The following is a 13,308-nucleotide window of genomic DNA, read 5'->3' as shown; positions in this document are numbered from 1 at the left end:
TTCAATCAATAGGGTCAACCATAACTTAAATTTGGATCGGAAAGGTTACCAATATGGCCTGAATGGGAGAATTATCAAAAGTGTGCAAATCACTTCTGCCTCAATAAGAAATCATTCTCAAATGAAATGCACTTTAGGCCCTGCCCCTACTTTTGTTTCTGCCCTAATGGGTGGTATACAAGATGAAACGATACTGTAAAGTCAATAAAAGTGACTGACAGCAAAAAACTGACTGGGCTCAGAAAGGAGTAAGGCAAGGAGAGGGTGTGGACATTTTTAGAGATCAAAATGCTGTTGCCGATGTGTGTCATGTGTTTGTATTCCTACTTTTCTTCTGCTGTGACCTCCCCTCTTTATTCCTCCTCCTGCCAGTTATTGGGACAGTTTCATCTCAATGGGATGCACAAGGCTGGAGATGTGGTTCTGGGTGGGCTGTTCCAAGTCCACTTTTTTTCTATCTTTCCTGATCTGTCTTTTACCTCAGAACCACAACCGCCTACCTGCCACGGGTGAGTCTGTCACAGAAACAGTAAAAAGGACATACTAGGGAAAATAATTTCTCATAAGTGGAGTACATTTTGATAATCAGACATTAGAAATTACAATGTGTATTTATGTCATTTTTAAAGGGGTGCTTTTGTGTGTTTCCTACAAATATAAAAATAATTGTTGCTACTCAACTGGCGTGCTTGTTTCTAAAGTCTGTGGTTGTGCAACATAGGTGTTGGTACAGTAACTGTATGTTGTATTTTTCAGTAGTAAACAGTGTTGTTTCTTGTGTTAGTTTTGATGTTGTAGGATTCAGGCGGGCTCAGACCATGGCCTTTGCTATAGATGAGATCAACAGAAACTCCAATCTGCTACCAAATGTGACTCTGGGATACAGTCTTTATGATCACTGTGGCAAACTAGGAATTGGATTCCGTGCAGCATTGTTATTAGCAAGTGGCCAAGATGAACAGTTTATAGCACACAACACCTGTGTAGGGACCCCTCCAGTCCTCGGGATTGTGGGTGATTCTTCCTCTACACATTCTATTGCCATCTCCACCGTCTTAGGATTGTACAGAGTACCTATGGTAAGTTGTCCACCCTGTCACCTAAAAACTATGTTGTAAAATTTTAATTTAATTTCAAATTCAGTGTCAGTTGTAAAAATGCTGTTGTCAACCACGAAAGCTTGAAAGAGCCAGAAAGACTTTGAAATTCTTTTTAGGATGTACAGTCTGTGTCTTCCACAGGTGAGTTATTTTTCCACATGTTCCTGCCTGAGTGACCGGCAAAAGTTTCCATCCTTCTTTAGGACAATCCCAAGTGATGCTTTCCAGGTGACCTACCAAAAAAAAATGCATAAAAGAACACATGTACAGTTAAATAATCTCAGAAAGAGCATTTGTTTACTGCACTGAAAAATATATTCCTTGGAAGGCAATAATTGAATTTTATGCATTGTGCAACATGTTGAGGAGTTGTCCACTGAAAGAAATTTTCAGCCTGTGCATTAATGCTTCACTCTATATTCATTTAGGTGCGTGCTATGATTCAGATTCTAAAGCGCTTTGGCTGGACTTGGGCAGGTCTGCTGGTCAGTGATGATGATTATGGACTCCACGCTGCCCGGTCCTTTCAATCTGACCTGGCTCAGTCTGGTGGAGGTTGTCTAGCCTACTTAGAGGTTTTACCTTGGGACAGTGATCCAACTGAATATCAGAGGATTGTGGATGTGATGAAGAAATCCACAGCTCGTGTGGTCATTGTGTTTGCACATGAGAGTCACATGATTAATCTCATGGAAGAGGTTGGGCTTGAAATACATCTTTAAAAAATTACATATTTACACAACTTCATGTTTTATTTGTCAAACTGAAACATCTTCGTTAAATTGCATGTTGACTCATGTTGGAAAGGTTGTATAGTGACATCATTTACCTAGACAAATCACATGAAACTGCATTAATGATGAAATGTATCATTTTTCAAATGATACTGTCTAAAACAAAGGATGGCAGCTGTATGTGAATGAGTCAGATGACATCAACCTTGTAGACTGTATAATTCACAAGACTACACACTACTTTAGTGGCATGGCAGTCTGAATAAATATATTTGGTATAATGCACAGGTGGTGAGGCAGAATGTGACAGGCCTGCAGTGGATGGCCAGTGAAGCCTGGATAGCAGCTATTGTGCTCCAGACCCCTCAGTTAATGCCATACCTGGGTGGCACACTGGGCATCGCCATCCGTCGAGGAGAAATACCAGGGCTCAGGGAATTCCTCCTACAAATACGACCTGACCAACACCACAACAACAGCAATGGAAATAGCATGGTGAGTGTTTAACCATGCAATCTGATCTGGTAAGTGCAAGAATAATATGTTGTCATTCATAACACACTGTTTTGAATATATTTCAGGTAAACCAGTTCTGGGAACACACATTTCATTGTAGATTTGCACCACCTCCAGCAGGATGGATGGAAGCTGGGGGAACATTATGCACTGGACACGAAGATCTAGAGGAGGTGGAGACAGAGTTGTTGGACATTTCAAATCTCAGGCCAGAGTATAATATCTACAAAGCTGTGTATGCTCTGGCATATGCCCTTGATGACATGCTGCAGTGCGAGCCAGGTAGAGGGCCTTTCAGCGGGCACAGCTGTGGCAATCTGAAAAGACTGGAGCCATGGCAGGTGTGATATCAGTTTACACTTCATCTGTCTATGTCATTAAGTCCTTCGCTGTAGTATTTCTTGCAGAGTAGCTTTTAGGGTACATGACTAAACTATTACTTTTATAATTGCAAGGTACCTAGTAAATAGCTGAAAGGATTTTCCTGTCACCTGACTGACAGCAGGGGATAGTATTCTTGTCTCTTGGTCTATGGAGATGAGACTCCATTTTAGAGAAAATACTTTGTTGGAATTGTTAGTGTCCAGCATGCAGTTTGATTATTGAATACTGAGTACCACTGTGTTCACCATGGTCATAAATAATTCTTCTGTCCTCTTTGTTTTTCCTCTATGCCTTATTCTGACAAGCACAGCTTCTGTATTACTTGGATAGAATCAATTTCACCACACCTTTTGGTGATCAAGTATCGTTTGATGAGAATGGTGATGTTCTACCAATATATGATATCATGAACTGGCTGCGGCTTCCTGATGGAAGAACTGAAGTTCACAATGTGGGAGAGGTCAAGAGGTCGGCCTTCAAAGGTGAAGAACTCACAATTCATGGAGACAAAATCTTCTGGAACTACGAATCAAACAAGGTGACAAGGCATCTGATTTTTTTAGACACATGTTTTTGATGTAACTTATTATAGGGGAGTAAACTAGCAAGTAGAATAACAGATATTTACAATATCTATTTTCCTCCCCACAGCCACCTCGGTCATTGTGCAGTGAGAGCTGCCCTCCAGGTACCCGCATGGCCAGAAAAAAAGGGGAGCCTGAGTGCTGTTTCGACTGCATCCCTTGTTCTGAGGGAAAGATCAGCAATAAGATTGGTTGGTATTCATTTTTAAACATTGTTGTTTGGAGATATCCTATCAACAAGACTCTCAAGACTGCCCCTTTTTTCCATAGACTCCACTGAGTGCACCAGTTGTCCAGAGGACTTCTGGTCCAGCCCCCAGCGTGACCACTGTATTCCTAAGAAAACAGAGTTCCTCTCCTACCATGAGCCTCTGGGTATCTGCTTGACAGCTGCATCATTGCTTGGCACATGTATCTGTGCTGTTGTCCTGGGGATCTTTATCTATCATCGTAGAACACCTATCGTACGAGCAAACAATTCAGAACTTAGTTTCCAGCTATTGCTGTCACTTAAGTTATGTTTCCTGTGTTCACTGCTGTTTATTGGCCGCCCAAGGCTGTGGACATGCCAGCTGAGACATGCAGCATTTGGGATCAGCTTTGTGCTTTGTGTCTCATGCATCCTAGTGAAAACCATGGTGGTTCTGGCTGTGTTCAAGGCCTCCAAGCCAGGAGGTGGAGCCAGTCTGAAGTGGTTTGGTGTTTTGCAGCAGAGAGGGATAGTTATTCTTCTTACATCAATTCAGGCAGCAATCTGCACTGTCTGGATTGTCTCTGCCTCACCAGCTCCTCAAAAAAACACTCAATACCACAATGATAAAATAGTTTATGAGTGTGCAGTTGGGTCCACAGTTGGTTTTGCAGTGTTACTTGGTTATATTGGCTCACTGGCTATCATCAGTTGTCTGATTGCATTTATAGCAAGGAATCTTCCAGATAGTTTCAATGAGGCCAAACTCATCACTTTCAGTATGCTGATCTTCTGTGCTGTGTGGGTGGCCTTTGTCCCAGCTTACATCAGCTCACCAGGCAAATACTCAGATGCAGTGGAGGTGTTTGCCATCCTGGCTTCCAGTTTTGGCCTCTTGTTAGCACTGTTTGGACCCAAATGCTACATAATCCTGCTGAGACCAGAGAGGAACACAAAGAAATCAATCATGGGTCGGGGCATCTAGTCATAAACACTGCACTTAATTTCACAAGATAGATCTTGGGACAATAAAATGATTGTAGTATCAATGCTAAGATATTGAAAATGCCAAATAAGTGCATCCAAAGATGAAATGTCTTTCCACTTTGATCATACATGCAAGAATGGGGACTTCCATCGGCGCCCGTACTCTTCACCATCACCAGTGAACATCCAGGGAAGGGACATTGCGATGGTGACATCTTATAAATACCTGGGTGTTCATCTGAACAACAAACTAGACTGGACTCATAACACCACTGCACTTTACAAAAAAGGACAGTGCAGACTCTCTCTGCTCTGGAGGCTGAGGTCTTTTGAGGTGCGTGGGGCACTTCTGAAGACCTCCTATGACTCTGTTGTGGCCTCTGCCATTTTCTATGGTTTTAGCCTGCTGGGGGAGCAGCATCACAACAGCTGACAGGAAGAGGCTGGACAAACTCATAAAGAAGGCAGCTCCGTCCTGGGATGCCGTCTGGAACTGGTGGAGGAGGTGGGGGAGAGGAGGATGACAGCCAAGCTGTCCTCCATGACAGACAATGACTCCCACCCCCCCAACACACACTCACTGCACTGAGGAGCTCCATCAGTGACAGGATGCCAGATCCTATGAGTGTGAAGGAGCAGTATCGCAGGTCATTCTTCCCTGCAGCTGTCAGACTACACAACAAAAACTGCTCCAAGTAATCAGTGAAATAATCTGTGCAATAAACTGTGCAATAAAACATGTACATAACAGTCTGTAAATACTAGTACAATTTTTTTTGTTACAATTTTCTTTAGGATGACGTCTCTTTTTATTTTTTATTCAAAATTCTCACTTTTTTGTATATGCTTGCTGTTTTTACTTTGCATGCACTTGTTATATTACTCTATCTGCTTTATTGATGCTGCTTTAATTTGGAATTTCCCCTCGCGGGACTAATAAAGAAATATTGAATTGAATTGAATTGAATTGAATTGAATTGAATTGAATTGAAGAATACACGTTATTATGTTTTTTCAAGGATGTAGTTGAAGGACAAAGCACTGGAACCTCAATTACTATCACTGCCTCTGTGAGTTTTCATGGTGTAACTACACCTTACGTTTGATTCAACTCAGTTACTTTTTCTGAATTATTTATGCAACCTTTATGGGTTCATCTGACAAGATTATATGCATTTATTTTTAGATACTCAAAGATGATATGGACTTCTAGTCAATATCTAGACCGAAATCTAGTCAATACATTTTCAATAGCAGTAAAGTATTCTATTTTTACACAATACCAATTAAAACAGTTGTTGAGATACATATTTAAATTTTGAAATGATTAATACATATACTTTGAATGTATATAAGATGCCTGGCCTGGACTCCCTCCACCTCGCACTCTTCTGCTGGTTCTCCTGTATCCACATTGGGAGACCTGGGGTCAGATTACGAGGGCGGGGCTCTGCTACTGTTACTCATGGTCCCCATCATGGCCAGGAATTTCACTGCAACAGCTCAGTCCTTCTCCATGTTAGTCTGTCAGCCATATGCCAGCCACCATGGAACTTTTCCAGGACTTGTCAGGCATCATCAGGCGCTTCTGAGAAGCATCATGATGCCAGCACCAACAATGTGCAACAGGGACCTTTGCGACCAGGAGCCTCCAGCCATAAGTCCCTTGTTGCCTTGCCTCACAGAGCTCTAGCTCTTCATGGAAGCAGCATTATCGGACTACGGAAAGCTGTTGTATGCCACAAGCCTTTCACCAGAGTCCATGGGGATGAGGAAAAAGGGGTTTACCACAACCCCACTGCTAAAACAAAGATTACCTTCCATCCAGCATCCCACGGCAACTTTTTTCACTGTAACACACATGGGTTTTAAGACAGATGTGGCCTGCATTGTGGTCCTGTATTGAATGAGAAGGCAGGAGACACTGCTAAGTCTCTAGCAGCTGTGGTGATAAATAAGTCAGTTTCTGTTCCTGATGCTTCTGAACATTGACACCGCCATGGGTTTCCACCACCACAGTCAATGCCAGGCCTTTCAAGACATCCCTCCCATGGGCAGAGATGAAGGAGGAATTGTTTCACACAGTGGCAGAGAAGGCCTGAGCTGGTTGTAAATTTTGTCAACAGATGCTCCACAGATGTGTGTGCCCCCGTTTTCAGAGCACTGCTCATCATGGCAACCTGGATGCCTACCGTCCATCAATACATGGCTGTCAAGATTAACTTCAAGAGACTACAAGTTCCAGTTTGCCAGTGAGATAAATATCATCCAAATATTGTCCAGTAGTTTGCGTCTATATCCAGTTCAACACAAGAGGTGAATGCTAACCATCCTTCCCTTACTGTAGTGTAGGAATTAGATGACTTGCTGGTCTCGGGAATCAGTCTGTGAATTGTAAAAGTCTTTCTGGCCTTTGATCACTAAGGTGAGAAGAGCATTCAATGGGGAACAGGATGAAGGGGGAAGTTTTTAGGGTGCGATCCATTGTAACTGAGAAGTTTATGGTATAGTATTAACCTCAGGGAACAGGATGAGTGAACTCCACCAAATTGTCATTGTTCTTGAAGGAAAGATTTTATCATTACCAGGTGCATGTGACAACCATTTGTCTTTTTGTTGAACGGTATAAATGCCAAGACATTGTGGAGATCTGGAGAGAACACTCTGCATGAGTCTTCCCTCCATGCTGCATGTATTAAAGAGACCTGATTCATCACACCGAGTCTGTAATTCTTCTGAGAATTAGCAACTCTCAACAAGCAACAAGGAGAATTTCCCTTACATAATTTGGCGACGAGGATGGGATGGACGCTCTACTGATCGACACCTGAGCCTGGACTGAGGGTCAACTGCCGGCAGGAGTCTCATACGACTCAGGGAAAGTTCCACTCCGACAAACGGAGGACAGGATCCCGCCTGAGGTCAGGCACAGGTGGCGGACAGTGGACGCTCCATCTATTTTAATAGGTGAGTACGGTGTTATGAATCAATCTCTAGACGAGTTGTGTAATTCCTGTGTGGGTGCAACCGTCAGTTCCCATGTAATTCTTGTGTAGGTTTGGGAACGACTTCCATGTAATTCTTGTGTAGGTTTGGAAGTTTTTATGGTATTGAGTTTAAGTTCCCAGGTAATTCCTGTGTGGTTCTGGGACAGTTTACACGTAAGACCCGCGGGGCAGTGTAAACCGGTTTCAAGTAATTCCTTTGTGGTGTTGAAACTGTATGAGCGGAAAAAAAAAAAAAAAAAAAAAAAAAATAGAGATATCGGTACAGCAAGAGGCTGTGGGGATTCGTGATTCACGTGAAAAGAGCTCATTATATATATATACATATGCGAATGTATATGTGTGTATATATATATCTACAACGTTGTGTGTATGTCTATGTATGTTATGTGTTATTAAGAAATAGCAAGGAGTTCTGGTAGAAATTCAGAAATTCTATTAGATATAATTAGAGACTGAAATAAAAGCGGTTGATGCTAATATAATAATAATAATAGAAATTATATAGTATAATACTGTATTAATATCATACATCATGATATAGAATGCCCTATCACAATAAAATGGGTGTATGAGTGAAGAAACTGTAAAATAACTAAACTTTGTAGTGACTCATTCGGTGTCTAGTATGTACGCATACTAAAGGGGTGCGTTGCTCGGACTGTGTCATACAAACCACCTGGCTGAATGAGTTACTCCAAGGTAGTGTGTGTTTGATAAGATCCAACCATACTTGTATGGGAAGATCAGCGTGACTGTGAATTTTGTGTGATTGATAATCCCATTGAGAATCTAAAGCACACCTGTCCCAGTAGTGAGTCAGTTAGGAATATGGGGAACAAAACGTGGAAATTAAAACCTTTACCTGACCCTCTTACAGGCCCTGCTAAAATAATGGCAGAAAAATGGGGAAAAAATGTGGTTGAGGATGTTCCACTTTGGCACCATGTTACGCAGGGGGTGTTTCCATTGATAGGCACATTGAGTACTGATTGTTTAAGAAGGTGTAGAGTACTGTTAGAAGAAAACATGCAGGGAAAGAAAGTAGGGAAGAGAAAGATGAACTGGCAAGCTTATCAGAAGTGGGAAAGAGAAGCAGATATAAAGGAAGCAAAGTCAGTAACAGGACTAATGTTGAAACAAGAAATGAAAGAAGAAAGTATGTGTGAAGGAAAGGAGAAAAAAAAATGTAGGGCAAGAAATAGGGAAATGGCTCTGCCTCCTCCATACGCTGTCTCCATGCCTGCAGCCCCTCCTCCCCAAGTGACAACTTCTCAGCAGGGGGTCACCCCTGCAGCTACAAGCCACCAGGGAGACTCTGAAGAGGAGGAGAAAGAAAAAGCATTGTACCCTGACCTGTCTGCTCTCTCTCTGACTCCAAAGAATCAGCAAACTAACCTTAATTCTTCCAAGAAGTCTCTATCTACAGCAGCATCTTTTGACTACTGGTTGCGAAGTCAAGGGGACAAAGGAGGCGTTCCCCTAGATGCCTATGATGGTGTTTCCCAACCCCCAGCCACGACCAATGGGTGGGGAGACACAAGCACATGGGAATCCAGAAATGCTTGTGTACAGGCCATGGCATCCAGATGAATGGAAGGAGATTGCTGAGAAGCTACCTGATCCGCAAAGGACTATGCCCAAGATGTTGCCCACAAAATCCTGGGCAGAGAAAATGGTCTCACCAGAGAGGCAGAGGGAGAAAGAGACTGGGTCCACAGCCAGCAGGTCCAAGGCAGTTGGATGGCAGTTTGAGATGCTACAGGTGTGAAGGCTACGGGCGCATCTCACAAAATTGTGCCAGTCCTGGGACTTTCCAACAAACCGACTCCTGGCCACATTCACCACCTAAAGGACTGTCTGTTCAGTCTCCAGGATTCCCAGTGACACAGCCATAGGAAACAGCGGAGGCAGGTCAGAGCATTGAGCAGCATACACACACATTCACACACACCCCGACACTCATGACGACATTGATGAATTAGTTGTCATGTACCACCAATGTGTACAATTAACATTAAAAGCTAAGACACCACTTTAGTTGATTCTCAATGAACAGGGTATTAATGTGACAGGCATTGCTCCTGTCATTCAGTCATGTCATAAATCAAGGTGCTGTAGTGGAATGCCCTAATTCACCATGTAACACCCCCATCTTACCTGTAAAGAAACCAAATGGGAGTTGGAGACCAGTCCAAGACCTCAGGGCAGTAAATGAAGCTGTTCAACACCCAGCTCCAACTGTACGTAATGTTGCAACATTAATGTCACAGGTCCCGGCAGACTCCTGTTGGTTTACGGTTATTGATTTGGCAAATGCATATTTTAGCATTCCTGTTCATCCTGACTCACAATTCTGGTTTGCTTTCACTTTCAATGGTAAACGTTACACTTGGACGCGGATGCCACAAGGTTTTGCTTCCAGCCCCACTTTGTTTACTGCAGCTGTAGCTGAAAACCTGTCGCATTGGCAGCCAGTGTGTGGCAGTGCACTTATTCAGTATGTTGATGATCTTTTGGTGTGTTCTTCTACACGAGAAAATTGTCAAGCTGACACAGTGGCATTGCTTTGTTTTCTGGCAGAAAACGGTCACAAAGTTTCAAAAGACAAGCTGCAGCTTGTTGCGCAATCAGTGCGTTATCTTGGCCATATTATCACTCCGGAGGGTCGCAAATTAGGTCCGGACCGCATCCAGGCCATCTTGGATGTTCCAAAACCACAAACAAAAAAGCAGATGATGTCTTTTTTTGGGCTTAACAGGCTATTGCCGTCCATGGATTCGTGATTTTGCGGAGATCTCCCAACCCCTGTATGACATCACACATGGGGGAAAACATTTGACCATGACTGACTTTTTGACTTGGACTCCAGAGGCAGAAACAGCTTTCACTGAGTTAAAGCAAGCTTTATCTAGTTCACCTTGTTTAGGACTCCCTAATCCTACCATTCCTTACAATCTCTTTGTGTCTGAACGTGATGGTTTTATGTCAGCAGTCCTTACACAGTCCCATGGTGACAAACAGCGTCCGATAGGTTACTACCCAAAACGACTTTCCGCAACGGAAAGGGCTATGATAGCATGTCTAAGGGCTGTAGCAGCCGCTACTGAAGCAGTTATGGCCACAGCTGACATTGTTGCTATGTGTCCTCTAATTGTGCATGTTCCACATGCTGTTCACTCCCTCATTCTTCAAGCAAAAACTGCTCACCTAACACCAGCAAGACTATTGCACTGGCAAAATGTTTTACTAACAATGTCGCATGTGACCTTAAAACGCTGTACTGTCCTTAACCCATCCACTCTGCTTCCTACAAGTGAAGATGGAGAACCTCATTCTTGTTTAGAAGTTGTTGACATTGTGTCAAAACCACGTGATGCGTTGTTTGACACACCCTTGTCTAACCCTGACTGTGTTTTCTTTGTAGATGGTTCTGCCATGAGAAACCCTTCTAGTGGTTCCCCTTGTGTTTCTTATGCTATATGTACGGAACATAATATCATTGAAAGTGCCAGATTACCTAATAATCTATCTGCTCAAGCAGCTGAGTTGTTTGCACTAACCCGTGCTTTTATTCTAGGAAAAGGACAAACCATCACAGTCTACACAGATTCTCAATATGCATTTAATGTCTGTCACAATTTCCATGCTTTGTGGAAAAATCGTGGTTTCTTTACTTCTACAGGCAAACCAATCGCCCATAGAAGTCTCGTTATTAACCTCTTATCTGCATTACTTCTACCAGCCTCAGTAGCAGTATGCAAATGTCAAGCTCACACAGGGTCCATTGACCCTGTGTCACAGAGTAATGCAGTAGCAGATACTGCCGCAAAAGCGGCTGCTCTCTCACCTGTCTCCCCCATTTTGCAAATGCCCCTGTCTGTCCAGCATGACATTTTTTCTCTGAATGATGTCTCTCTGCTTCAAACAGGAGCTGATAATGGAGAAAAAGCATTATGGACCAGAAAAGGGTGTCATGAACTCCCAACTGGAGTCTGGGTGGACTCTAAAGGCCTCCCAGTTCTCCCAAAATCCATCTTCCCTTTCTTAGCAAAATTGACACATGGTCCTGACCATGTATCAAAAGGGGGGATGATGGATATTGTAAATAGACTATGGTATGCACCAGGATTTGCAGCATTTGCTGAAAATTTTTGTAAAAAATGTTTAATTTGTGCAACAAGCAATGTTGGCAGAGGTGAATCAATGCCTTTGTCAGCACATCCTAAACCAGAGGGTCCTTTTGAACATTTAATGATGGACTTCATTGAACTTACTCCATGCAGGGGTTACAAATTTTGCCTTGTAATTGTTGACATGTTTTCGAAATGGATTGAGTGTTTCCCATGTAAACATGCCACAGCTGTCTCAGTTGCAAAAGCATTGTTAAGAGAAGTAATCCCGAGATGGGGACTTCCATCCAAGTTAACTAGTGACAATGGATCTCATTTTGTTAACAACGTAATCCAGAGTCTTTCAGACAGCCTTCAAATAAATCTGAAAACACATTGTGCCTACCACCCAGCTAGTGGAGGGGCAGTGGAAAGGGCTAACCAGACTTTGAAAACAAAATTGACAAAGTTAATGGCAGAAACTAATCTTTCATGGGTTGAAGTTTTACCACTTGCATTAATGTTCATGAGAGGCCGCCCACATAAGACAACTGGACTCTCTCCTTATGAGATACTTACTGGGCGTCCTATGCGAATGACTAACACCCCTTTTCCACAAAATAGGTTAACACTGACAGGAATGGATGATGACATGTTAAGGTACTGTTGTGCACTTAACCATGTCTTGAAGCTTATATTTCCTAAGGTGAAAGCTGCCCTTCCTGAGCCTACAGCGGTGCAACTCCATAACATCCAACCTGAAGATTGGGTGTTAGTGAAGGATCTCAGAAGAAAACATTGGCATCAACCCCGGTGGACAGGACCATACCAGGTGTTGCTGACCACGCCAACTGCTGTCCGGATAGCCGAGAGAGACACGTGGATTCATGCATCCCAGTGCAAACTTTTCCCCAGCGATGCCTTGGATGGAAAGGAAACAACCCAGCTGGCAGGGAACTGAAAGGAGTTCCTGGTGGAAGATCCTGATTGCAGTTTTAATCATGTGGTTGATCATCACAACAAGCATAGTCCGACTGTGCTTTCCAGGTGAGCAGACAAATGATAGCTGTTCTAACAACCAGCTGAGCTCCAGAGAGGATGGTGATGAACTATTATCATCGAGGGCGCAAGGAGACACAGAGGGGAGAAGTGGCATTGGCATGCCACCAACGCAGGGTCAGGAAACCCCAGAAGAAGATGACAACAGCCAAAATAAAGCAGTTGATCGGGAAAAAAAAAAGACAGTTGTTTGAACAGAATGACTGGAGACCCTGGGGGTTTAATGCTAAAGACTGCAGGCTTCAGTTTCAACAAATGGTTAACTGATCATTTTGGCCCCTGGGGTACCATGGCAATTCATGTTTTTATTCCTGTTTTCATTGTATTTTGTATTATGTTATGCTTTTGTATGTGTGCGCTTACTTGTATCCGGGCCCTGATATATAAATGGGTAAATGGGGTAGTTGGGGAGGAGAAAACACCCTTGTATGTCAAAATACCCCTTGAACTAAGTAATAATGATAAACCAGAATTTCACCCTATGTTAGAATGGGCACCAGGAAACCCTTATAGTGAATCAGATGATGAATTTGTGTAATCCTAGTTTGTTTTTTATTTTTTGATCTGTATTGATGATTTTTCGATTTGAGATTTTTCTTGATGTAATTCCTAAATATGTTCTGTTGACACTTTGTGT

General features: G+C 42.8%; 1 protein-coding gene across 1 annotated transcript; it reads left to right on the top strand.

The window, feature by feature from the left end:
- Nucleotides 1-220: 220 nt before the first annotated feature.
- On the top strand, nucleotides 221-5,160 carry LOC143323498 (extracellular calcium-sensing receptor-like). Its single transcript, XM_076735369.1, has 9 exons — nucleotides 221-509; nucleotides 785-1,079; nucleotides 1,242-1,328; nucleotides 1,529-1,798; nucleotides 2,123-2,329; nucleotides 2,416-2,691; nucleotides 3,045-3,272; nucleotides 3,386-3,509; nucleotides 3,589-5,160. The coding sequence occupies exons 1-9, from the start codon at nucleotides 289-291 to the stop codon at nucleotides 4,491-4,493; spliced, it is 2,613 nt and encodes an 870-aa protein (XP_076591484.1). The 5' UTR covers nucleotides 221-288; the 3' UTR covers nucleotides 4,494-5,160.
- The last annotated feature ends 8,148 nt before the right edge of the window (nucleotides 5,161-13,308 follow it).

The sequence above is a fragment of the Chaetodon auriga genome, chromosome 7 (genome assembly GCF_051107435.1).
Source record: "Chaetodon auriga isolate fChaAug3 chromosome 7, fChaAug3.hap1, whole genome shotgun sequence".
Lineage (NCBI taxonomy): Eukaryota > Metazoa > Chordata > Actinopteri > Chaetodontiformes > Chaetodontidae > Chaetodon > Chaetodon auriga.
This window is presented reverse-complemented; position numbering and strand designations above follow the sequence as displayed.

Bases quoted from the DNA above. Each gene is read 5' to 3' on its own strand.
- LOC143323498 (XM_076735369.1), top strand. From the start codon at position 289: ATGCTGTTGCCGATGTGTGTCATGTGTTTGTATTCCTACTTTTCTTCT. The intron at 1,799-2,122 runs GTTGGGCTTGAA...TATAATGCACAG, and splicing joins TGATTAATCTCATGGAAGAG to GTGGTGAGGCAGAATGTGAC. The intron at 2,692-3,044 runs GTGTGATATCAG...TGACAAGCACAG, and splicing joins AAAGACTGGAGCCATGGCAG to CTTCTGTATTACTTGGATAG.